At 25.3% G+C, this 27,970-nt stretch overlaps 1 protein-coding gene across 2 annotated transcripts; it reads left to right on the forward strand.

The window, feature by feature from the left end:
* Positions 1–606: 606 nt before the first annotated feature.
* LOC112691771 (ABC transporter G family member 23-like) lies at positions 607–27,863 on the forward strand. 2 transcript variants are annotated; one of them, XM_025566165.1, is made up of 15 exons: positions 607–791; positions 17,582–17,714; positions 17,785–17,939; positions 18,026–18,133; positions 18,598–18,691; positions 18,751–18,915; positions 19,154–19,281; positions 19,369–19,588; positions 19,812–20,019; positions 20,569–20,684; positions 23,641–23,711; positions 23,811–23,899; positions 25,205–25,381; positions 27,202–27,288; positions 27,447–27,863. In XM_025566165.1, the coding sequence occupies exons 1-15, from the start codon at positions 682–684 to the stop codon at positions 27,674–27,676; spliced, it is 2,091 nt and encodes a 696-aa protein (XP_025421950.1). In that variant the 5' UTR covers positions 607–681; the 3' UTR covers positions 27,677–27,863. The 2 variants fall into 2 exon arrangements, with proteins under 2 accessions (XP_025421950.1, XP_025421949.1); XM_025566164.1 differs by lacking the exon at positions 607–791 and adding an exon at positions 14,984–15,430.
* The last annotated feature ends 107 nt before the right edge of the window (positions 27,864–27,970 follow it).

The raw sequence follows: 27,970 nt of genomic DNA on the forward strand, positions 1-27,970 counted from the left end.
ATAAAACAATTATTTACCTATATAAATTTACCTCTCTAATATCTATGCTTAACAATTACATAACATATAATTTGTATAATTTAATACACACTAATAAAATAGTAATTATATATCATAATGAATTTTTAAAAAGGGGGAAAGGGTCACTAATTGATCATGGGGCGCATCGAAAAAACTTCTAGTGGACCCATTTGGACCCGGTCTTAACTTATTTTGTTAAATTAAATATTTAAATCAGTAAATACTTTTGTCTTCTGAATTCAAAGTTTATATGATGAATATCACTTTTGAGATAAATTACTTAATAATTGAACGTCATGTTGCTATTTTTGAGAACTACATTGCATTACAATTTTTTTATTACATTACTTACAAATAATTTTTTTTTATACGAAACCTAAATTTTTATAACTTAGGAATATTTATCGTGTACTTTTTTTTTTAATAAGTAGTTGGTAATAATTATTACCACTTAAGTGTTGATAATTTTTCTAGAAAAAAACTATTTAATTTCAAACAAAAGTGTGTGATAACTAAACGGCCATGAGGGAAACATCGAATATAAAAAGAAAAAATCTCTCATTAATTTATAATGATCAGTGTTGTTTTAAGGTTATTCCAAACAGTTACTCCGTAGCTCGTACTCATTAGTAAAACTATATTATTACGGCATTATTCAACATGAACCAAACATGTGAATACGCCGTAACAGTGAAAAATGCGTACAAAACGTACGCTCCAGATTTCCAAGTGTTAAATGGAGTAAATATGAAAATACCTAAAGGCAGCATGTAAGTGTTCCAACTATTTTATTTCAATTTTTAATGTATTATTTATTTGTAGTTCTTACTTTTAAGAATAGTAATGAATATATTAAAAAAAAAAAAAATAATTATAATACAAATGTATATAAAAAAAAAACATTTTCTAGAATTTAAACAATAAATTCAGACCTCTATTCATAAAGAATAGACGTCTATCACTTAAAATTTAATTAAACGTGGATAAAAAAAAAAAATGGATTTTTTAGAAAATATTTTTGTTATATATAGGTACTCAAATTATATATAACAATCATTAATTAATTTGAGTGAGAATAATTGATCCAAATAAAGACTATGAATTAATTATTTAAAAAAAACTTATGTCTAAAATATCGACAAATATAGTTAAAAACCTGAACACCACTCTCAAAATCAAAATTACATATACACTCAGAGAATATTTATGCATCAAAAACACTACAAATAATAAAAACTCATAAAAGAAATAAATATTTTTATTTATAACTTACAATAATTCAAATTAAAAATATATATAATCTAAGAATAGCTCTTTACATACAATATATAATTATTTCATAATATTAAAATCTATTAAAACGTCATAAAATGCAAGTATTATTATGTATGTAATAAACAAAAAATATGCAATTGCTAGAAATATATAAATCTAGTCATAATGAAGGCATTATTTATGAGTAGGAAATGATAAATGCATATATATTTTTAAATATTATATATATATATAATATTAATACACCAAATACAATGTAATTTATAATATTTAACTGTTATATATATATATATGTATATAATTTGTTATATTTTACTTCAATTTTGATTTAGTCCATTAAATGTTAGTGACTTTAAAAATAATTGTATTATGGGTTGAAGTATTATCATTACATATATAATTTAAATTTCTATTCCTTCATAAAATATTATATAAAATATTAGAAAAATATTTTAACAATAATCCAAAAACATTTTTAAATAAGATTTTAAATACGAATAATACATAAAAATTGTATTTTAGATACTTTTAAATACATATTACTGAAACGATGAGCTACTTTTTTAGAACAGAATATAACTGCTATAAACAAACTAAGTTGTGTTTTGTAAAATATAAATTTGGGCCTAAAAATACTCTCAGCAATTTATTAAATATATGGACCTATTTCTATCTATTTATATTCGCAAGATACATGTTAAGCTACAGATAGTTACATCCCGATTTTGATATAACTATAACCTACTCAATTTATAAATCTTTGCAATAAAATTAATGGTATAATATAATTACTTGTATCAATCAGAGTTGGGCATTAGTCAAATATAAAATTACTCGATTAATTATTTGAATAAAAATGTATTCTTTATTCATTTATTTTTCATTTGATTATCTTAGATTATTTTTATTCATAAAATTAGTTTTTACAATTATTCGTTATTCATTATTCTTCATAGTTATTTTACCTCAAATGATTTATAGATAATTTAAAATTCTAATTTTATTGAAAATTGAAATCTGTGTATTTTTTATTTATTGTTATATTATCTTGTATCGAAAATGTCCAAACCAAAAATCATAAATAATATTTTTATCTATGTGTGGCTAATTTTACTGGCTTAGTCTTAAATCATATACTATATCATATAGTATATGATCTAAGGGTTTAGTATTCGATATCGACATGTTCTTTACCTGCACACAGGGTTTTACTGATTTAGTCACATTTTTGTAATAAATTTAAAATAAAGTCTGGCATAACTTGATGCTATTTGTGTTAACCATATGCTAGCCATTGGTGCTGACATTTTATTTAGTATAGTATTTACTATTATTATTTTTGTCATGACTATTATTAATATTATATAAATTATTGTTATTATAATTATTTCTTTTGTTATGAATATTATATTCTTATCATAATTTTATTACACTAATTCACTATTTATTTAATTAATTTATTTAGAACGATCAATTTAATCTAAGTTAAATTATTTAAAATAATTTTTATTTTTCATTCATAACTAAAACATTTCCTTCAATTTTATTTAATTCGTTATGGCTTTCACAAACATAAGTTGACGACAAATATGAAAGCATAAGGAATATTGTCATTTTTAAAATATATAAAATATAAATAATAATATAAATGAAGTATAAATAATATAAAAATTTTATAATTTGTCTCTTTGAATTTCTTATAACCAACATTTTATAAACAGTATAATTTTTTTTTGTGTACAATTTTTAATAATTTCAATTTTCGCTTGTGCCATAAAAATTTGGTCAACATGCCACCAGTGGTACGCATACTATAGGTTCACCACCCCTTTGCTATATCATGTAACGTAAACATTGTTTGTAAAAACAATCGTTTATGTTTGTTAGTCAATAAATGACTATAACCATAATGTAATATTTATAATATTTATCTCAAAATACACTTATTTATAATTTACCAATATTAAAAATGTATATGCACATAATTTAATAAAATAAAAGTTTTGTTTGAAATAATTTGAGACGCATAATAATTTTAATAATAATTATAGACATCAGATAAATTTGTAATTTTTTATACTATTCAAATTAATATTTTTTTAATAATATTGAGTCAACTGAATTTTTTAGTAACGGGAAAATCAACTTATAATTTTAATATTTAACTCGATACACATATGTAAGTTCCAAACAGCGCTCAAGTATTTAATTGATTCTTACACAACATAAATGTCTAAAAAGTCAAAAACAAGAATATGTAGGTACCTAATTACAATGTATTCAACGCCTGCTTAATGATTATTAATAATTACTACTGTTCGGTCAGACCAACAATTTGATTACGTAACTGTTTTTACAATTAAACGGTTTATCATTATTTTAACTTATTTATTGTATTGTTATTATTATGTCGAATACTGAAAAAGGAATAAATACAATTATTTGTTAACAACTTAAATTTATAAACATGTGCTGTGTACAATATGCGTGACTGCCTACATGGAACAATAAGATTAAAATATTTAATAGGATTAGTTAGGTTTTCATAGTGAATCCGAAAATTTTAGATATAAATATAAGGCACTTAAAATAATATTTAAGTGATAAAACATAATATTACTCAATGTTTTTTAAGTAAAACGTTTTTTACAGAATTTAATTTAGTTTTTTCTTGTTTAGAAAAATTACAAATAGTAGCTTTAATATAATGTTATAGGACGAAAAATATAAATCGAATAAATACTTGTTATAAGTACTTTTTTAACCTTGTTTTAAATTTTTGATTTTTTGAGATTTATATAAAAAAAAAAAAAATGTTTATTAAAAAAATCAAAAAAAAAAATCACGGAAAACGTAAAAGTAATTAAATTAGTGGTATAATAAAACTCTGAGTAACTTGTATTGATATTGTACTTATCCGTCATATTTAAATTAGTTGTAATTATTTAATCTGCGCATAGCTATCCCAAGGAGAGAGGGCAATGGGGCAAGTATCCTAGGGTGTTCAAAGTACTATAATTAAAAGTATTGATTAATATTTATAATTTAAAAATAATACCACTATTTGTTCCACAACCAAAAATGTTATGATAAAAGAAGATAAACAAAAATTAATTTGGTCACGGATATTAATTTTTGTTAATTTTCTTATATCATATTATAATGATAGACTAGTAATTTATATTCCTAATTATTTATACTTAACATTTTTTAAATAAATCAATGTATTATACGAATATTCAAAAAAAAAATACGAGCCACGAGGGGAAGCGAATGCCCTCTTCGCCTTCCCCCCCTTAAATACGTTCTTGAATCAAATAAATGCACTACAAGCAATTAACTTATTAAAATTGAACAGTCAGTATTTTTGAAATATTCCCAAACATAATTTTAATTAGCTTTAATTAACTTATTATTTATAGATTAAAATAGTTTGTTAGTATAATATTCAATGTTATTCATCAAAACTCGAAAAATCAGACCAATAAGTTAGTAAAATAAACATTAAGTACTCGTGTAATATATCTATTGATAATTTAATTTTATTAATTATTTACTCGTATTTTTAATTACATTATTTTGCAAACTGTTTAAATGAACTATATGATCTAAAATCTTAAATATTTTATATTATATTTCAATCAATTATTAAAATATCAAGCATAAAATAATAAGATATCGTAAGACTATTTTAGAATTTTTATATCAATATGTGAAGTAAATATTATGCAAAACAAGACTTTTCAGTAAATGTTTATAGGACAACAGGTATTCAAAATTTAACCTCATTATCATCCCATGTTATACTAAAGTATTATAGTAAATCAGTATTCCATATTACATTAGTAATTCACATAATTACATACATGAACTCGATAGACGCACAGGAGAGAGGTGCAATTTCACAGTCCAGTCGTTAATTGTCGTACGGAAATTGTACAGTAGAAATCCGAAAGTGGTTTTACCACAGCGATTTTGGCACATGTCAATATTATATTGATATAAAAAATATATATATTTAATTTATTTTGCTAATGTGTGGGTAAATATAATATAATATAATATTTATTGAAAACAATCGTTTATTCACACTAGGAAAACATAAAATTTTTCGTTGTAGTTTTATTTAACAGTATCATAGTTCAGTATAATTCTGCCTGAGTATTCTGTGAATTTGAACACGAGTGAGTGTCATTTGATAATTAAATTCAACTCGGTAACTGGGGTACTCAAATATACTCAATAACAAGTATAAGTACGTATTGAAATTTGATTATATGTATTTTTCTTTGATAAATTGTTTTATTCTAGGAATATTTTTAGAATTTTTATAATACACTTACACATTACTTTTCATATTATGTAAAATAACATGTACGTATCATTTACGAAATTTTTTAATTTGCATTTAATCGTAACCTTTGAAAACTATTTGGCAAAAAGCATTTTGTTTTCAAAAGAAAAGTGACGATGAATATTATTCTTCCATTGTGTTTTTAAATAATACTGTACTAAATAAAGCATTTGGTTGGGACTATCGAAGAAAACACCGTATACCTGTTTGTTTTCTGTTTATAAAACTATGTTTTACATTTTCGATTAATTATTATTATTAATAAAACTCCGAGAGTTAGATATTATGGGATTTTAGACATGTAGATACGATACGAAGTGAACTTATACTGTTATGAAATATGACGCACTATTCTAATTAGTATTTATATGGGATGTGTATTTGAAAGGTTTTACTATCTTAATGAATCAAATATATCTTCGATTGCATTTACTATCATAATTATAACTATTTCTTTTACATATACTTAAACTTCAAAAGTTTTTTTTAGTTTTCGTGAAATGTTTTTCAGAAATATTATTTAAAAAATTCTTGATTTACGAATTGTTGTGCGTTCATTTATTGGGCATTTATTAAACGCTACGGTCGCTACTGTTGGAATGTTAATATTTTTTTCAGAAAATGCTAAACGCGTATTACAAATACGAGTAATGCACGTGTAGTTTTATTTACAATCTGTTTTCATATTCTATCGGTAAGACGTAAATTTTACGAGTGCCCGGGAAGATGAACACTGTCATACACTTTATCGGACTAATTGAACATATAACTGCCCATAACCACAAGTAGAGTTTTAACGAAAGTAAAAAATAATATTGCTCGCGAGATGTTCGACCGTGGACTGCTCAACGCCGACACCTCACCGTGAAGAAGTCCGTAGCGTTATACGGGTATCTAATAATACCTATATAATAATAAATTCCTAATAATAAATATATATGACTGAAGATAATCAGCACGTGAGCGGGTTATGTGATGCGCCCAGCGCCGGGCGCGAATGTTAATAATTCGTATTATTTCGCGATGTATTTAGTATTCGTAACAGTTACGCACACGGGTACGAGCGGAAAATAAAAAAAAAAACACGACGAAGGAAACCTTCGAATACTGACGTCCGCAACTGCGAAACGGTCAACAGCTTGCATATACACATAAAAAGACATAGGTAGCTAAAAACAATACCTGTGCATAATACGCGTGTACACATCACGCGCGCACGTTGTACATTAAATATTATTATGATTGTAATGATTATTATTATTATTGTTACTATCGAATGTTTTTGCTGTGATATAATTGCGTATTATCATTCACTTGGTGCCGGATTGAAAACGACTGTAATCCTATGCAAACTTAGATATTAAGCTACATATTATTATATTATCAATGCCGAGTAAGTCGCATTTAAATTTTTAATGGTCATGATTTAGTCACTTAAATTTAAATAATTCAAAAATAAGTAATAATAGTTGAGTTATGACTCACCCATACAGAAAGAAGAAATTTACTTGACACTTGAATTTATTTTATTACATATAGAGACGCAAATCTAGGGGAGCAGGAGAGGCAATTTTCACCCTTAATTCGGTAGGGGGGGTGAGAAATTGATCGATATTCGATGGTCAACTTTTAGACAAAACTATAAGCATTAATCAATACATCATTACATTTATATTACGTAATTTATACTATGCGAGCGCAGAGACCAATTTTTTTTTTTCAGAGGTGGTTATTGAATCCTTTTTAATTTTGCCTTCCGTCTATAATTTTAACTAATTTGTGCCTATGATTATATTATGCAAGAGTGGTATAATAATATAATATGTAAAATTAAACATTTACTAACTATTTGGGCGCGACCATAATTACGTATCTTTTACACCGAAACAGGAAAATCCTCAAAGCGTTTTATCTACACACAATATAATTACTGTAAAAATAATATACTAGCTACCTATGTCGAGATCAAAATATTTATATCCATCGACTATTATACTTAATCGTATGTAATACTTTGTCGTTCTGAACACACTTCGTTAAACTGCACTTCCTCTAGATATATAGATATATATATTCCTCTAGATAATCGCAGAACACATACAGTATAGATAGAAAACATGATTTTAATGTATTAAATGAGTATTAAGTTTGAGTTAAAATAACAACATTCGTTTATGTTTTACAACTTGTTATTATAATGGAAACTCATACTAATTATTCATCATTTATAACCCATATAAAATCAATTTTAAAATACCCATCGTTCACTGATTTTTTTTGTGAAACATATAATTGATTTTAAATAAAATAAAATGTAATATAAAAATGACATTCATTTTGCTAATTTTTATACATTTATCTAAATAACTGGATTTATCGGGTTCATATACTTTTTCATAGATATGTAAACATATATTAATACAAGATAATTGGTGTAAATTAATATATAAAATCATATAATGAATAATTATACGCAATATAATAATAATCACTATTATATATATATATATATATATATTAAGCGTAATTTAAAAAAATAGTTTTGAAGATTATAGTGACATTCGAACATTTTTTCATTAAAGGTTTTTTTTTTTATTTGTACAATTTAATGATTACATAGTACAAATTAATATTGCATAATAGATATTTATTATTATTTAGAATTTTAGTTGACATATAAAAATGTTTTTTTATATATTATTGTGTTTTGCATGGATATGATGTTATAATATTTGTAATTACAACGTACCTAAAAAATATATGGATACTTAGATTATACTATGCATATTGATTATAATCTATTTGTTGTTCAAACATTTTGTACACGAAAACCGCAGAAGTCTCCAATTAATACAAATGAAACACATGAGTACAATACATATTCTATACTTCGAGGTAACCTCAAGGATATAAACGCTGTCGGGTTCTCACTCTATTGTAATAATTTGTGGGCCAATTGATGAAATAATCGTTTCAACGAAAATAGTTCATTATTATAATAGTTTTCGAATGATATAATACTTCATCGAATTAATTATACATTTAAAGTGTAAATCAACACACTTTAAATACGTATAATTTTCATTTAATAGCACACATTTATATGTAAATATATATAAATAAAAATATTTATTGTTTTAAAAGATCAGTATTTTTTTTAAATTTTTTTTTGTGTAACCGTTTGCGCTTAACCGGTCCATAATGTTGTCCAAATTTAAAATGTTACAAAACACACTATTTTCGATGTCATGTCTTTGTAGATAATTTAAGGCAGCGCGAATACCTGATTTTGCTTCCTTTGAGGTCACGGAGAATTGATTCCCAAGGTTAACATCAAGCTCCAATATTGTAAAAATTCATTAAGAGAACGTCAAACCCGCATGTGTTGTCTCCGTCTGACATACGTACAACATAGCAAATGTGCTTTCAGTGATTCAAATGTAGTGACGTTAGCGTTAATATTAGAATAAACTGGCTTATAATCAAATTTAAGGGAAGAACATTATCTGTGTTTTGATGGTCGATTTTTTCCGATATTTTAATTTTTAAGCGTGATATGAGTATGTAAAATATAACAATTAAAAAAACATCATAAGTTGCTAAAAAATTAAAATATTGGAAAAACCGATCAAAAAAACACAGATAATGTTCTTCCCTTAAGGTTTGATTATAGGGCAGTTTACTCTAGTATTAAAGTTCACTTCACCACATTTGAATAACTGAACGTAAACTTACTATGTTGTACGTATATCAGATGGAGACAATACATATGATTTATGACGTCCTCTTAACTTGAACTAAAAGAATTTTGTTATATCGAGGGGATAAAAAATGTATTTAATTTTTTCGTTATATCACGAGATTTTCAAGGGAACAACAGTGTCGTTCGTTACATCGAAATTTTCGATGTATCGTGATTTGACCGTATATTTATATTGTAGATACGGCACAGAAGACCAACTCAGCTATTTATATAAATGTATTAATTATAGAACATCAAACCGACGATTGTTTTCCAAGTCGCATAAAATGTCCATCACGATTCACGAATTGTGTAGTAAGTTATACCCATCTCATTGCAACATTCCTATTCCAGGGCAATGTAATATAGTATTAGTATACGTTTGTTGCATATTTCATTTCCAAATATTAACAACCTATCTACAAGTGTAGTATTATATATTATAGATTTTTGTTGTTATACTTCCGTTACATTATAAATGTGATTGTACTAAACCTATATAGGATTCACGAACACAACAAAATCATTTAGTCGTTGCACGATCTATCACGTACAATTTTCAAATAATATAATATGTTATATTATTTTTTTTTTCCGTATGTGTTAGTGAAATTAACTAATTAACCATGCGGATTTAATGAAATGGGAATAAATAATTGTGTAATACTGATACAGTGAGACTAGTGTTCGTCCTTCGTCGTCTCGTTATTTCAACAGGACACTATTATGACGGTCATGTAAGAACTCCGTGCACGATTAGCATTTTATGTAGCTCATAGGACGAATATATATTTAAAGTAATAAAATATTCACTAAATATTTCTATTATATAGGTACACTGTACATTATACACATATATTATTTCCTAAATTAAAAAAAAAACACCACTATGCAAGCCTGGGCATTAATGAGTTAATAAGTTAAAAATTAAGTTAATTTAGGGTGGTCAAAAAAAAATTAATAGAAATCCGGGGCAGTAAATTCTAACTTTACCTAATCATCCTATCTAACTATAACTACTTAATATTTTTATTTTAAAATTTTTTACTTGTAGGTTTCATTATTAAATATTAAACGAGAAATATTAAAATTATATAAAAAGAAAATATATATTTATTTTCAACAAAAACTAATTTTAAAATTTTAAATATAGTTTACATATTTTTTTATTTCATAGTGACATAGTGACAGGGAAAATTTGTTAAGCTTTATCTTCAACTGCAATGTGTATTTTTGCGTGTTGTCGACGTTCTTCAGAAACGAGTGATTTTTTTATAATTTCGTCGTAAAATTCCATGCAACTTAAACCATGTGTTTTTATAATCAAACAACTTTCTACAGTTACCACATCCATTTGATTACAAACGTCGGTCCAAGTGCAACTCATCAATGAAAACACTCGTTCTATTGATGCATTTGAACCCGGCAACAATAATACTTTAAAAGAAGTTAAATTTCGGGACATTTAATACGTTTACATGCACAATTAAAGACGGTTTAAAAGTTAAAGCGGTTTAATCATGAATTATGTAAACGCTTTAAAGCGACTTTGATAACATAAACCGCTTTTATTTGAAGGACGCTTGAATATGTAGTTTAACCAAAATAAATCGGTTTAATAATTAAAATCGGCTATATTGTTTTACCTGTAAACGGAATCGGTTTTATTTTGATAAGTAATAACATAACACATTATTCAGATTTTATTTTTATGAATATTTTAATTATACTTATTAGTCTTACTTATTATAAATTACAATTTATAATATTTAAATATTTGATTATTGATAATTAATAGGTATTAAAAATAATTATGGATCTGAAAGAAATACCAATTTCATGGAATAATGAAAATGTTGAACTTTAATATTACTCTCATATAAACAAGTCAAGCAATTTAAGTTTACTTAGGATAAAATTGGTTTAAATTAAGAATGGCTTAATTTTTATCATGTAAACGTAGTAATTATTATGTTAAACCTAAACTATACTAAATTATACTAAATCCGGTAACAACGCCTTGTCCCGAAAAACTTTTTCGGAACACCTAGACATGAGTTCCTTAATTGCTAACATCCCGGATTTTCCGGGACGAATGGCCACCCAATTGAAGTTATTGATTTAACTTATTACATTACTGTTAAATTAAACTAACTTATTAACTTAACTCATTTCCTTACAGATTAACTTGAAATGAACGTTTTATTTTTCATCTATCCCAATTAAGTTAATTCTTAATTGAACATGAACTCAATTAACTTAACTTGAGTTAAAAAATATCATTAACTTGCCCAGCCTTGCTACTACGTATATTTATTATATTTTTTTTAATGAATTTATAAATTGAAGATTTTCATCATTTCTGGATTGGTTTTACGAATACGTTTATTAAACTACCTATTGAGAATTTCATAAAAATAATTTATTTGAAGTACACTTGACATTTTTCGGACAATTTTCATAATAAATTACTTACTGAAAACAAAACATATATGCTGAATCCTCTATCCATCCAAAATATATAATGTATTCTTTATTACATAATATATAAATGTAACTTCGTTAATCATAAATTAATATCGACGAACGATATATGTCATATAAGTAGTAGAGTTCTACAATTAAAAAACTACTAATTTCTTATATAAATTACTCAATATTTATAATAAAAAAATTAATTCTTGCCTACAAGTAATTTATAACTCGTAAACACCATACAATTTTATTATTTTTTTCAATAATTTACTCAGATTTTATTCTTTTTTTTTTTTTTTTTTTGTAAATTTGTATTATATATTGTTACTAGTGCTCTTGTTTTGTTGTAGGTAATACCCAACTTTGAGGGTAACCAACATTTTTGAGTAGAGGGTACCCATTACCCAAAATGTTCGGGTACCCGAAAGTTTATAATACACGTAAATGGTCAAGTTTGGTGAAAACTAGAAAATTAGTATTATATTATAACTATACAATTATACGAATAAGAAATATTTCCTCTTTTAATTTAACAAAATTATTGTTTAAAAATAAAATGTTTAGTATTTTGAGTGTTTTTAGTGATTTTGTAGTTTAATAATAAATTTATTCAAGTATAATGTTGAATACCATATTAAAAGCTATTTTAAATCCTATATTAACCTAACCTTGTAGGTAACGGTAATAGTGGCTATATCTTGTATGTGTAGATATAGCTACGCAGATAATAAGTACCTAGTAGCATATATGGCCGTATGGTATCATACGTTGATAGATATAATGCAACAAGTGCGACAATATTATATTGTTATTAGACAGCTGGTCATCGTCTTTTGTACACAATTTTGAGATGACTGTAGCCTATTGGTGAAGTAAATAACGAGTACACAAACCATAATGGGTACCCAGTCCAAAACGGGTACCCATTCCATAACAAGTAAACGAAATTTTGTAAATCGGGTAATACCCGTAAAACCAAGGTACCCCGGGTACTCGAGTGTCAAGAGTTACATACTAGTTTTATATTTATAATACTATGACAATAAGACAATATGATAATAATATTTGTAATAAATAAATAAAAAAAAATGTATATGTTATCTAAAGTGATAAATAAAAGTATATATAAATAATAGTATAAGAGAATGATTTATAAAAATGTCAAATATTTTGTTATTATTGGATATCAATTATAATTGAGATGTGAGTAAAAAAAAAAAAAATACGCTACCTATTACCGTATAAATCTGCAAAAAAAAAACCTTAGGACTATTACAAACATACGTACATTTTAAAAGACTTGATAGTTCAATTACTGCACTTTTCCGATGTATTTCCTAGGAACACATATTTTAGCCACACATTTTTACGATTATCGTCGCTTATCGATAAATAGATATATTGTGTTTAAGATTATACCACAGTTACAACCCGTCGAGGTGTCTTTTACCGAGTCTTGAATCTGGTAAGAGATAGTATCCACAATGTTCAAACTACTAGTTACTTTTCCACTTTCGATCTTTGAATCATCGCATAACATTTAGTGATAAAATTCACCAGATTTAAAATGTTTACAAATAATCGTAGAAATGGTTTAATTAATTTGGACTATTATTATTATTATTCGTTGTAAATGTTCGGATGATTTTTCCAGTGGTGCAAACAATACAAATTAGAGGAAAAATTATCAAATTAAATAAATAAAACACAATTAAATGTGCGAATTTGAAATGAAAACATTTTAATATAATGGCATCAGTGGCGTATACAAGGGGGGGTGTTTAGTAGATATGACACCCCCCTTGAGTCGTATCATATATTACATTATTATAGGAATATAGGTAAATCGATAATACAATATGAAATATAAAATAATGCACAATACTAATTACATATATACAGGTTAGTATTATCGCGATTGCGACAATACGTGACGAAAATTATTCGTTTACGTTTTCGTGCAACACAAAACGTTTAATAATAATAGGTATTGTAGCATCGAATACTGATATTCGAATAGTCAAATATTCGAATAATTTATGGTAAAGCTATCCGAATTCGAATATACATTACATCTCTATTACAGACATTATGTATACATATTAATTAATTAAAATAAAAGTTTTAGATCGTACGTATTATATATAATATTTAATAATTATAATTAACACCCCCCTTCAGAAAATCCTAGCTACGCCACTGAATGGCATATTATAAAAAATGTTAAATAAAATATGGAAAAATAAATCTCAGTTAAGTCTATTTGATATATTTTGATTCTTTGTTTTATTTTATCTATAAATTAATAAATTATGTGTCACTCCTCAAAATTGATCAGCTAAATACGTATTTCAAAACAACCATCATTAGATTAAATATCGTATAAATTAACAAATCTGAATGTGTAATACACTAATACGTACACATTTATTAACTATACATGTTGTATATAATGGTCGGTTTAAATTATTTCCTTTATACACATTTATAATTAAATAATAATGTATTGATGTACTTATTGTACTTTTTCGTTACTTATTTTATGCATATTTTATATGTATAATTTGTTTCGATTCGATGTGTTTTGAAATTCTAACAGTCTGTGTATTGATTTTAAAACTGATTGGAAAACCTAAATTCCCCAGCTCATTATATTTATTGGAAATATCATGATAATTGTGAATAATAAAACATTATTTGATCAGAAAAGTCGACAAAAAATGCATTGGAACCGTACCTCAATCGTTACATATGCATAACTCTAATATCATTAGACATTTTACCACTTCGAGTCCAACTTTTGTTCGCGACGACTTGTATATATAGTTATGTTTCGCGTCTACATCCATTTGGCGTCATGTAGGCGTGCAAAAGTACGTGTCTACTCAACGCTCCTTGTTCGAATATCAATATTGTTTATTGTACGTGGGCCGTCGGTAGGAAAAGTAAAAATCGCAACACGATATACCGATAAACGTACTTGTAAATTATATCTTATAATGTATGTGTATAGATGTATATATTTTATTGCAAACACGTCCTGCAATGTTGCAGGATATACCTATATGTATTCGCGAGGGGGCAAGCCGATTATACGCATCACGGTCGTGCGAAGTGCCAAAGTTAGTATCCACATAGTATAGTGTCCATTAGCACTGGTCGATTACAATTCGCATTGCTCGCGTGTACTTTTCGGTTGTCTGTATTGTTTTTTCTTTCTTTTTTCTTCTCAATTCGTATTGTTAAAAAAACAGTGTTTGATGTGAACTTATTGGTCGCGATTTAAATAATTTAAAAAATACATTTACACTATCGGGTCGTCATATAACCCTACAATAACTATTATATATTCATATATATAATAAACACGTTGGGATAATGACCACATCGGAAAAGCGTCGTGTTTCGATCGTTGATAATCGACCGCAACCGAGTAGTGAAAACCAAGTAATACCCGTCGTCCCCAAACCGTCGTCGGCAGTGGTCGTAAGAAGCGCTCATAAGCAGTATGGTCAAACGGTCGTATTGAAAGACTTAAACTTGACAGTGCCCATTGGAAAAATGTAAGTCAAAAGTGGAGAGAATAATAAAACATGTAAATAGATATGTCTATACTATTATGAAAATTTGTACTCGTAAAAATATATTATAAATCTCGATTTAAGAGATAAAAAACGAATTACCGACATGCGTTTTCTAAACTCAGTAAAATCTACAAAAAAAATGTAATAAAAAAATGTTTGACCTAAATCATGGTTTCACCAGTATCGTATTCTTCAGCTAATTGATATCAATCTAAGTCCGCTTAAAACAAAGCTGTTTGACATAGATTAGGTTAATATGTTATAATAATTTATAAATTGACTTAATTATTTTTTAAATTTTCCATTTCATCAAATAAAATAATGTTCACTAGTATAAAAAATAGAAAGATTATATCTGAAAAATAAATAATATTGAAAATGCTTAAAATATAATTAGTTTTTTGAAATCAACAGTAAAATCGATGCACTCTTCATATAAATTAGAATCTCAAAATTAAAACCCATTTAATAATCTATGATTTTAAATAATATCTCTTTAGAACTATTAAACACAATCTAGCACAATTATGTTTTAATTAAGAAATCATTTATTTAGCAAATACTCATGTTCGACGTCTAATAGAGAAGTAATCTTTGAACCATATCAATCTAAGTCTATAATATACTTTTAAATATTATAATATTATATCAAATACATTTATATTTGATTATATAAAATATCATAGGAATATTGCAATAGTTTATTACTAATATATATAGAACGGAACTATTTAAATACAACTAAATTGAAACCATAGTAATTTGTTCAACAGCCAATGTTACATTAATTATGTTTTATCAGTAAATTACATATATTTAATTTTATATAAATATGAATCGGAATAAAAATAACAATAACAATATTAAAATATTATTATATAGATCAAGATAAGCATTTTAAAATGTTTTATTATATAAGTACTAAATTTTAATCATTTTAATATTTTGACATAAGACACTACATTTGTTAACTACTAACAAATAAATTAAAATATTATTCTAAGTACAAAAACAACTTTTAATTTGTAGAAAAAGTCAAGTAATTATCTAGATCAATGGTTTCCAAACTTTTACCACCAGGAACTCTTCAGAAATGGTTTGTGTTTCGTGGAACGCCATTGTTTCGAACACCAGCTTATATCCAATTTTTCAGTTATTTATTGAAAAATTAACATTCCGAAAAAAGGTTCATAGTTATTGTTTATTACAATTGCTATTCTCAATATTTGCTTATAGATACGATTTGCAAAACCCTTGAAATTTTCCCACGGAACCCTTCGGATTCGCGGAAAATGCTTTGGAAATAACATATCTAGAAAATATAAAAAAATCCATAAATATTTTTTTAATAAACAAATTTGTTACGAAATTCTATTATATAGTAGAATATTTTAAGAACAATGTTTTGTTTCAATTAAGTTGAAAGCGACTAAAATACCAAATTGATGAAGTTTCAAAGACAAATATTTATGTACGTAACTTGGAGTTATGCTATTCCAACCATTTGTTAATTCTATGACGTTCACGGTTATATACGTAACTTCTAATTTATCTATTTATATTTACTCTGCAAAGTTACTCTACGCACTCTATTATGTATATAGCATAGAATGTCAAATATAGATAGTAAATCGATACTGCAATTATACTTTAAAGGTCATAATCGTATAATAATCTGAAAAATTATATTAGCATTCTTTCAATGACAATATTTTTTTATACGATTTAAAAATAGGACAATGATATGAGGACACCAAAAACAAATTTTACAATATTAAACCGTTGTATTATTTCAATATTTAAATGGTTGGGAGAAAGGCGAAGAAGACAAAAAAGAAAATATAGTATTAACGTCTATATTTGTACAGTTGGACTATTTCGTTAAAAATTCTAATTTCAAAATAATTTTTTAACTTTGTGAACACTTTTAAAATATTAAACATTAGGTTGACGAAAAATTGATGAACTGGATATTGAAATGTGTTTTGTGATTTTATGTCATAATGAAACTATAATTCATGCATATTTATAAATTTTAAGTTTATATAATCGATTTTCGATTAATAAACAAAAAAATATACTTTGAGGGTACATTGTTTTAATAACTGGTTTATTACATTTTAATTTCAGATATGGGCTATTGGGACCCAGTGGCTGCGGGAAAACCACTCTATTGAGTTGTATTGTTGGCCGTTTGCGTTTAGATTCTGGTGATATAAAACTCAAAGGTAAACTCATATCTGACATTGGATACATGCCTCAGGTAACGTTGATTCAATATGATTTAAAAATGAGTTTTTTTTTAATCTGGTATAAAACATATAATCTTAAAGGAGTTAGCATTGCATAATGAATTATCTATAAAGGAAACATTTACATACTACGGTTACATATTTAATCTTTCGGATGATGCCATAAAAATAAGACGAGGAGAATTGAAAACCCTCTTAAAATTACCATCATGCAAGTTGATCTTAAACGAGATAAGGTACACTAAAAATGCATGAATATTCTTTATCGTTACCATTATTAGTATGCATTTAAAATGGATCTAATTATTTAACTTATTAATAGTGGTGGTCAACAAAGAAGAGTGTCTTTAGCAGTAGCAATGCTTCATGATCCAAAACTGTTGATTTTGGATGAACCCACTGTTGGCTTAGATCCACTTATTAGTCAGAGGTAATTAAATTAATATTCAAATTATTACATAATTCTAAACTTACTTAAACTATAATTTTACTTATATAAATATACATTATACTTTATAAAGTGTTTTCTACTTTTTATAATTTCATACGAAAAATAGGTTGATTAAAATTTATTAATATTTAGAATTGCAGGAATATTTAAATAAGGTGTTTAAAGAATATTTTTATTAAATTATATTCATCAATTATTAAAATATAAAAGCAACAGAAAAAATTATAAAAATTATTAAAATCTTTCTTCCTTTTACAGAAGATAGGTTGGGCTTATAAAAGTATTATTTTTAAACATTAACTCATATAATAAACGCAATAAGAAAATTACTAAATACCTTTTCAGTCTTTTTTTTTAAAAAACAATATACTTTTTTCGTTATAATTTTATTTCGACTTTACAAGGAATAAATTGATAAAAGGTCATTTTTTGTATTTTATTAGTATTTGGGATCTTTTATTGGATATAACAGAAAAAGAAGGAAAAACTGTGATTATAACAACACATTACATAGAAGAGGCAAGGCAGTCACAAATGGTAAGACGACAATTTATTAATGCAAGTTATAACAGTAAATGCTGTAATGATGATTATAGATCGGATTAATGAGAAAGGGTGTACTTCTTGCTGAAGAAACTCCTTCAGAACTATTGAGAATATGTAATTGTTCAACTCTGGAAGATGCATTTTTAAAAATTTGCGAAGATCAAAAGGCAAAAACTGATAAAACAATTACTGCTGCTCCTCTTCCAGTAAAACAAGTATGAATTGAAAATTTATTTTTCACGATAATTTAACAAAATGCTAAGTAATTTGGTTTCTATTTAAAATATATTGGAATAATAGATAAATTTAAATTTTTATTAAAATCCTATAAATTTAATAAAATATTCAATATAGTATATATTATCATATATATAGTACATATAAGAAAAATAATAATACATAATTATCATGATTAATAAATAATAGAGTTTACTAATAATATTTCATGTATAGCCCACGAGAAGATTTTCTTATGCTCGAGATTTACCTCCGCCGCCGCTTTTAAATAATAAATTATTTACATTCGGCCGATTCAAAGCTCAAGTCTATAAAAACATCAACCTATTGAGAAGAAATATACCGTAAGTATTTTTTTAATACACCAGAAATACGTATTATATATAAACTGGTTTTTTTTTTTTACATCTTTGTTTTGATTTTACTTAAAGGTTTACTCTATTTGTGACATTTTTACCGCTAATTCAGACGGGATTATTCAACATCGCCTGCGGCCATGACCCAAAACATTTGGCACTTGGTGTATTTAATGAAGATTTTAATACTTCAGTCACGTGTTCGATGAACCGAACGAACGATTGTTTTTTGGATGGTGGTGTGCCGGTTGGTTGTTTGGTATTGGAAAGATTAAAAGAAAAAACTTTTGACTTGGTAATTTACATAAATATATATACATAATTTATAATTGCAATGATAATGGAAAATTGTACTTCTTATTGATCGTTACAATTTTTAAAAGCAATTAATATATATGTTAATCCTATCTGAGTTTCATTTTTTGTTTGAAATATAACAAATCATATCTTTGAACTTTAAACCTTTTTTTTAGTTTTTTGATGGTCAAGAATTTTAATTAAAGTATTTGAAACAATAGGTTGAATTTTCCAATGTATATGATGGAGAATATGCTGTAAAAAAAAGTAAAGTGTGGGGATTTATTCATTTTTCAAAGAACTTTAGTGATAATTTAGCAATACGTTTTAACAATGAAAATAGTGATATCAGTGATCAATCAAATTCATCTCAAATAAGCGATGAGACGTATAATTTTGGGTCAATCCACGCATCAATTGACAATACAAGTAAGATTAAGTAATATTGAGTAATTATTTTCAATATTTTATGGTGTTTAATTAATTATTTACATATAAAGTTCTTAATGGTGGGTATGTGTGTGTAATACCTACTATTAGATACATGTTTATCAAATTTTATGCTTTTCCAAAGTAATTTTTAACCATTAGAAACGTTAAATGTATATTTTTAATGTACATTTTAATCATTTTTCCTAGCTTTTAAGGATATGTTGGTCATAGTGTAATTTTGTTGAAGGTTTGAATAATCACAGTTAACTGAACATTGGAATTTACCCATAACATTATAATATCAAATTTCACTCAATTGTGGAGTCGCACCCGACCTAGAAGTTTCAACCTTATTAATTATTAATTCATATAAATTAAAATAATATTCACACCGAGAAAATATAATATTTATTCATGTTATATATAGTTAAAGCATTTTAATTCTTGTTACTAACTTCAAAATAAATCATGTTAAGAACATAGAATGAAGCTAAACATAAATATTTAAAAATATGATTTATCATCAAATATGAATTAATTTTTTAGATAAATATCTGTCAGACATGATAAAAAGAGACATTCTAGACAGTTACATGGACGTGGTAACTTCTCTTTTTAACAAATGCAAAAAATCAGAAAAATTGGGCAAAATTCCACTGCGAGTAAGTGACTAACAATTTTTTATAAAATTCCAATAAAAAGTAGTGAAAAAATGTTAATTTAAAAAAAATCCAAACTATATCGTGTGGCATTCCGAGATCTGCCTATAGGCAGTACTATAGTACTTACATTTACTACACCGCACTATTTTCACTATTGATATATAACTATGTACATATTCTGTAATAATTAGGGCTGGGATTTTAATGCTCTAAAAAAATAGCGAATATTTAAAAAAAAAAAAAACGAAAAAATAATTGAGAAATCATAAAAAATTCACTAAAAAAATGCGTGAAAGAATTATTTATTATATTTTAAAAATAAAATTATAAAAATAATGTCAGAAAACATATTTCATTGTATTTATATAACATGTTATCAGTGGCGTATTTTCACATTTTCTGTGGGAGGGGTCTAAGTATTTACTCGTAGTATAGGTTTATAATATTATAAAAATACATACGAGTTATGATTTAATAATTAGGTATATTATTTATACTATATTATATTTCACTATTATTATGAATACAAATTAATAGCTTTTTATTGTATAAATTATAGTATATTTTTTTCGCCAGTTCTTCAGGTTTTATTGAGCAGTTTTTATTTATTGATAACTTATCCAATTAACCAAAAGTTAAACCTAAGTTATTTATACTAATTGTAGGTAATACAAACATTAAAACAATAAAAACACATAATATAAATTAATATTTTCTTTTTCGACACCTATGTAGCTAGGATATTATAGTTTATTTATGACTTTTTAACCTTTTTTTTTTTTTGAGGGTCAAGAGCCAGGATTCCCTCTCCATAAATACGACACTGGCTATTATGATAGTTGTTAGACCTCTTATAAATATAAAAATGTTTTTCGGCTATATTAATTTTGTTCTACTTTTGATAAAATAGACACATGGGTCGATATGCTCATACTTATTAGCAGGGCTCATTACTTCTAACATTTGCATATTTTTTTTTTTGAGAGGTCCTAGAGGTACCTATGTGAGCTATAAATTTGTTTCAAATACCTAACCAATAAGCTACATACGAATTTGTATGTTGCATATTTTTGCATATTTCAGAGTATAAGTACTATTTTGCTTTTATTCACTTTTTTTTGCTTATTTTTGGATTTTCGCATGATTTTTATTATTGATTTTTCTAAAAAAATTTTATTAGCCTAAAATATTTTTTCTTAAAAATAACAAGTAATTATAGTCATATTAATTGTTCATATTAGTAATTAATTCGCGTTAATTAATTTTTCTTCTCATATAACTTATATAATAATATCAGATAAACTATATAAACCTATACGAGTTTAGACAACGCTCGACGTAGCGAGAGTGTACGCCCGGAACTTTGTAATCCCATCGATAAGTAAACCATTATAATTGTATAATTGTATTGTAGTATTTTATTTTTATAGTTTCAAGGTATTCAGGTATTCCGATATCATTATCTAGATATTACGATACCATCATTCTCAGATTATTTATACATTATTTTTCATTAACATTTTGCAGTCGTTTCTGATTTTTTGTACTGTATGCATACTAGTTCATTTCGTGAATTCAGTATCTAAATTTTTTATTTTTTTTAATAATAGAAGCTAAAATAATAAAATAGTATAATAAATAATAATAATAAAATAATAATTTTTGTATACAAACGTTGTTTTTTGCATATTTTAGTATTTTTAGTGCATATTTAAGCGCTTATAACAACCTTTTTTAGAGCTATAAGTTATGAGCCCTGCTTATTGTTTATCAATTTAGTAGATTATGTACTATACGTACAAGTTTTGAGCGAAAAAATGCCAAAACGCATAATTAAATATCTTAATATTTTAGAAATTATAGATAAATTCTGAAAAATGCTCTAAAAAAGCAAAATATGGCTTAAAAATGCACATAAAGTTAAATTTGTCATTAAAAGCGAAAAAATGCAAATTAAAAACTGCATTAAATTAATCAGTGTCATTTGAAACACATTTTCTTTTTACGAACCTATGTGTTAGGTTATCAAAAAAAAAGATGCATTTGCATCAAAATCCCAGCCTAAAAATAATATTGATAACATACGCGATGATGTCTCATGACGCTCTATTAATTATGATAATATCTGTGTTAATAAAATAAATCAATTACTGTTTTTTTTTTTTTTATTTATTTGTATGTAATAATTTTTATTATTTGAAGTTCACTTTTTACCATTTTAAAAATTCAACTTAATTTTATAATTTGTCTTTCATTAATAAGTAAATTTCTAATCATTAAAAAGATTTTCGCAAAAAGTTATGAATGATAATTTTTTTCAGTAAATTAAAAAAATATTTAAAACCGAACATGAAATTATAAAAATTAGAAATTTACTAAAAAATAAATAATATAAAATTGCTACCTATCTTAAAATGTTATTAAAATATATATATATATAAATTATAAATCATTGTTTTTAGTGTTTTTCTAATATATTTATAGTTAATTATGAAATAAAATAAATATTTCTTTGATTACGTTAGTTATTCATAAAAATCAATTTAACTATCTTTATAAATAAAAAAAATAATGCAATTATTTAATGCTCGTGAGACACTTTATATGTGTTGTTACTATGTTTTTTATGAATAGAAAAAAGTGGCGTGATTCAATATTTTTTTAATTTTTAAAATATATGAAATTTAGACTTATATTTTCAATTCCACAAATTTGATCCACAGTTTTTAAAATTTAAAAATAAATAAATATTGGTTAGGATTAATTTAGTAAAACTTAAAAAAAAATTACAATTTTATTTTTTTATCAATTTTTATTAACTGTAAATGATTTTTTATTATAATTAAATTAAACATTTATCAATAATTGCAATCAACCTACTATTTATAATTGGTTCTGTTTATTTATGTTATTTTATGTGTTCTCAATACATTTTATTCTAAATATATTTTTTAAGTTGCTTGATCCCGTTTATGGAAACAAAAATCCTAGTTTTATACACTACGCAACGCCAGCAATAATATCACTGTAAGTACCAATTGTTTAGTTTTTAATTTTTTTTAATAAGACTCTTAATTATTTTATGTTGAATTTGAATTATAATAAATAACATTTTTACGAAAACAGATGTGCTTTTTATCTCCCTGCAATTTACACAGGAGCTACGATTCTTTCGGAAAAAGAAGGAGGAGTTATAGAAAGAGTAGTGCTGTCAGGTAATTTTGAACAAATCATTAACGTATGTAACTTAATGTATTCATTATTTATCGATATATTTTATAAAATCATTTATTCAAATATATTTAATTATTATAATTGTATAATAAGGAAGAATATAAATTCCTATAAGTTATACTAACACAATTATGAGTCTAATACAATAAATAAAACTTATACTAGGATACAAAGGCGGAGAACCAATTACTGAATAATGTGAATACAATAAAAATAAATTAAACAATATTTTTTGAAACTTAATAACTAATGTTGGTATAGATTGATGTGAATTACTCTCAAGAATATTGTCGAATTTTACATACTTGTTCTACTTCTGCGTCTAATCAATTTTATAAAATGTTAATTAAGTTCCGTTAAATTACTAACATATTTTAATATTTTAAAATAAACATCGACGCTTAAGTATTTTTTATTTCTTTTTTGATTATAACATCGATTATTAATTAATAAACATCGAGTATAAAATCAAATTGAACCCTCATCCAATTAGTTGAGTGTAAATAAATAAACTTTCTAATCTTATGTAATAATAGTACATACATATATTAAAATATTATAAGACCTCAAAAATAAATTTGTAAAGTTTAAATTTACTTAATATACGATTTATCAAAAGAAAGGTGAGTGATGGAAATGTTTCTAGTGACTGGTACAATACTCTAATATTCTGGTCTAATTGTTTAATAAGAAATAATTACAAATTTTTATTATTTTTATTTATTTTTTAATGTACATTAATCGAACTTTTCCAACTATGGATTATATTCAAATGAATAAGTCTTGCTGAATACTATTAATATATTATATTTCAACTTATACGTTTATGTATTTAATTTATCGATTAATTACTTAGAAGTAAACATTTACTTACCAAACATTGTCGTAAATATAATCATATTTTAAAGCACAACAGTGACGGTAATTTATATTTAGTCTTAACGATATTTTATTAAACTTATCATCATAAAAATATACTATTAAAAATAATAAAATTATGTTTTAATTTTATTAATTAACAAAAAGAAAACTTAAACATATAATACAAAGAAATAATAATAATTAATAAAATTTAAACAAATAAGTAAAATAAAAATGTTTTCCTAAAAATGTACATGATTGTAATTCGTAAGTTTGAATAAGGTAACAATGTTCAACGTTTTTAGCAATTGACAACTTATTATTGTATCATAATTATATTATTTTTAAACAATGAATACGCGTGATGTATAAAATATTATATTGTTTGCATAATATATCACAATTGATTGATGAAAAAACTCTAGGAATGAATTTTATTGAAATCGCTTTGGCACAAGTGTTGGTCCAAACCATATTTATCGTCAATCAAACTACTCTGGTGATGACCGTCATGTTTGCGGTTTTCGATAATCCATTCGTCGGTGATATATTTCCGTCGTTTTTCCTCTTGACACTGATCGGATGCGGTGGAATGTGTTTCGGTATGTACAGTTATTTTAAACAATAAATGTAAAAAATCTCAATACTTTTACGAATTGCTATTTCATTCGAATTATTTAACAACGGAGTCGGCACATTCAAACATATGAATGTTGATCCACTTGATATTCAATTCATGCGGTGATTTCTAAATAATCAATCAAAGTTAATATTTTATTTAGTTCAGATACTTAAAAACATATTTTATTATATAGCTTTTATTAGGGAACGGATTTATATGTAATAAAAATACAGAAATGTGTACGTATGTATGTAAGTATAATTTATAAAATATGTGCTAAAAACATCCAAATATGTAGGAAAAAAATTTAATAAAAAAAAAAAAAAATTATAATTATTAAATTATCAAAATGATTTGTTGCATTAAATTATTACAATATCTTTTAAATTATCAAATATTAAATGTCGCCTATTAGATCTGAAAATATTTTTAAAGCGGCTAAATTATCGTTCCACATCAACCTACATCGGTTGATTAAAGCATATTTGAAGCGCATAATATCAGAAGGCGATAATTCCAAATTTTTAAAAGGGTTTCTGCCACTCATTATGTCATTGATTGATATAAAATCAATATAGCCTGGAATTTTTTTCTGTAACAGCATGAATTTTCTTTTTTACATCGTCTCCTATTGATCCGCTTACGAGTTTTCATTTTTCAATCGTTGATTCGACAATTTGTTTACTTTCATTTAAGAACATATATTTGTTTCTAATTTTGTAAATGTATCTGCAATAAAACTAAAATTCATTGATATGAAAATTAAATTAGTTTTCAATGTTTCATTTTGCATAATATTTTGAGCTTTTCAAATAGCGATAGAAGTTACTGTATCTAAATTTGAAATAATTTCTTATTAGACCCCCCCCCCCAGGACCAAAAAAAAAGTTATGAAGTGATATTTTAAAATATTTATTGTTACACTCTGAGCTTAAAGTAAAAACATAATTTATGGTCGTGTTCTCGTTATATTCACTAAAAAATTCATGTTTGTATGAATATAAATTGATAATAAATTTATACAACTATTTTAGTATAAGTTTCTTAGAAAGATACATGAAATAATTATGAATTAATGTTCAGCTATACGGGTATAACATTATACCTATGTCTTAAACTGATTGTATATCTTATAAAATAAGAGAGATAATTGAGGATTTTATAAACCGTTAACCTTCCCTCCCACCGGCTACGCAATTGCCTTAAAGCCTTAAATAATAATAATAATAATAGATACAACAAGAAACTAAATACACTCATAAGCTGTAATAATAATATTATATATAACTAATATAATACTATACAACTATATAGTTAAACATTATAATTATTATTATTATCCATGCGTAATCGATATTAATCATCATCGTAGCCGTATGTCAAGGTAAATACTATTGTTTCTGAATTTTGTTATAATCATTAAAATGTACAACAAAAAAAATCTACGATGATCGTATAGAAAATAGTTATTATTGTGTTGGTGAAAGGACAATGTAATATCTGTTTCTTTATATCTTTACATTCAACTTAAAGTATTTGACCTGCATGATATTTTCCTCAAAATAGCATTTTTAAATTAATTATGACATTTCGATATATTTTTTCGTGTATACACTTTAAAATAATATAATTTATACGTTATAAGTAGTACGATGATATTATTATAATATTATTATTGCATTGCATTCTAGGTGCTATAAAACAATGTACTATTTCTGAATGTTTTTATGCATGTTTAGTTTAGTGCATTGTATTTTAAAGTAAAACAGTCCAATTAATTGATCGATTATTCGTCCACAGGATTATTCTCGGCCATAATTTGCAAAACGACAACGGAAGCAGCGTTTTTGGGTATAGGAACGAATTTTCTTTTAAAGTTCTTGTGCGGTAATTATTACAACTTAATATTTTTATTTTTAGTTTTCTTTAAACGTGTTTATGGTTGGTGAATCGAGTACTTCACATGCACTTATTCTAATATTCAAAATATCATCAATTTCATTTTCACCGATGATAAACTAAATCGCAACTTTTGAACTTTTCAGGACTTATGTGGCCCACTGAGGGTATGTATTACTGGTTGCGTAAGGTCAGTGACTACTTACCGCTGACAAAATCCACAGAAAGTCTACGCTCGCTGACCGCCAAAGGCCTTGGTTTCCAACACCCGACTGTCTATTTGGGATTTTTGTCCATATTCTCTTGGATACTAGTCTTTTCATTGGTATCGTTCGTAATGTTAAAACTTAAACGTGATGTCTGGACAAAAAGTTAAGCTGTCCTTATTGTTTATTACATGTTTGTTTATATATTACTTTTATTTTATTAATTTTTACTATCAATTTGTAATATTATTTTCGCTAATGCGGAAGAGCATACCACCACATTCATTGTATACCCGTACATAATATCATAAATATATAATGTATAAGTATACATGAATAATATTTAAAATTCGTGGATAGCTTAGTATTTTTTTTTCGCTTTTTCTTCGCATAACTAGATGTATACAAATATTATTTAAGCGAAATAATTAATAACTAAATCGTAATAGTTTCTAAATTGAAGT

Source organism: Sipha flava, unplaced genomic scaffold (genome assembly GCF_003268045.1).
Source record: "Sipha flava isolate LNK unplaced genomic scaffold, YSA_version1 66_pilon_pilon, whole genome shotgun sequence".
Taxonomy (NCBI): domain Eukaryota; kingdom Metazoa; phylum Arthropoda; class Insecta; order Hemiptera; family Aphididae; genus Sipha; species Sipha flava.

Excerpts from the sequence above, each read along its gene's own strand:
- LOC112691771 (XM_025566164.1), top strand. The coding sequence starts at position 15,246 with ATGACCACATCGGAAAAGCGTCGTGTTTCGATCGTTGATAATCGACCG. Across the intron at positions 19,282-19,368 it reads CTATTGAGAAGAAATATACC|GTTTACTCTATTTGTGACAT; the intron begins GTAAGTATTTTT and ends TTTTACTTAAAG. Across the intron at positions 27,289-27,446 it reads TCTTTTAAAGTTCTTGTGCG|GACTTATGTGGCCCACTGAG; the intron begins GTAATTATTACA and ends TGAACTTTTCAG.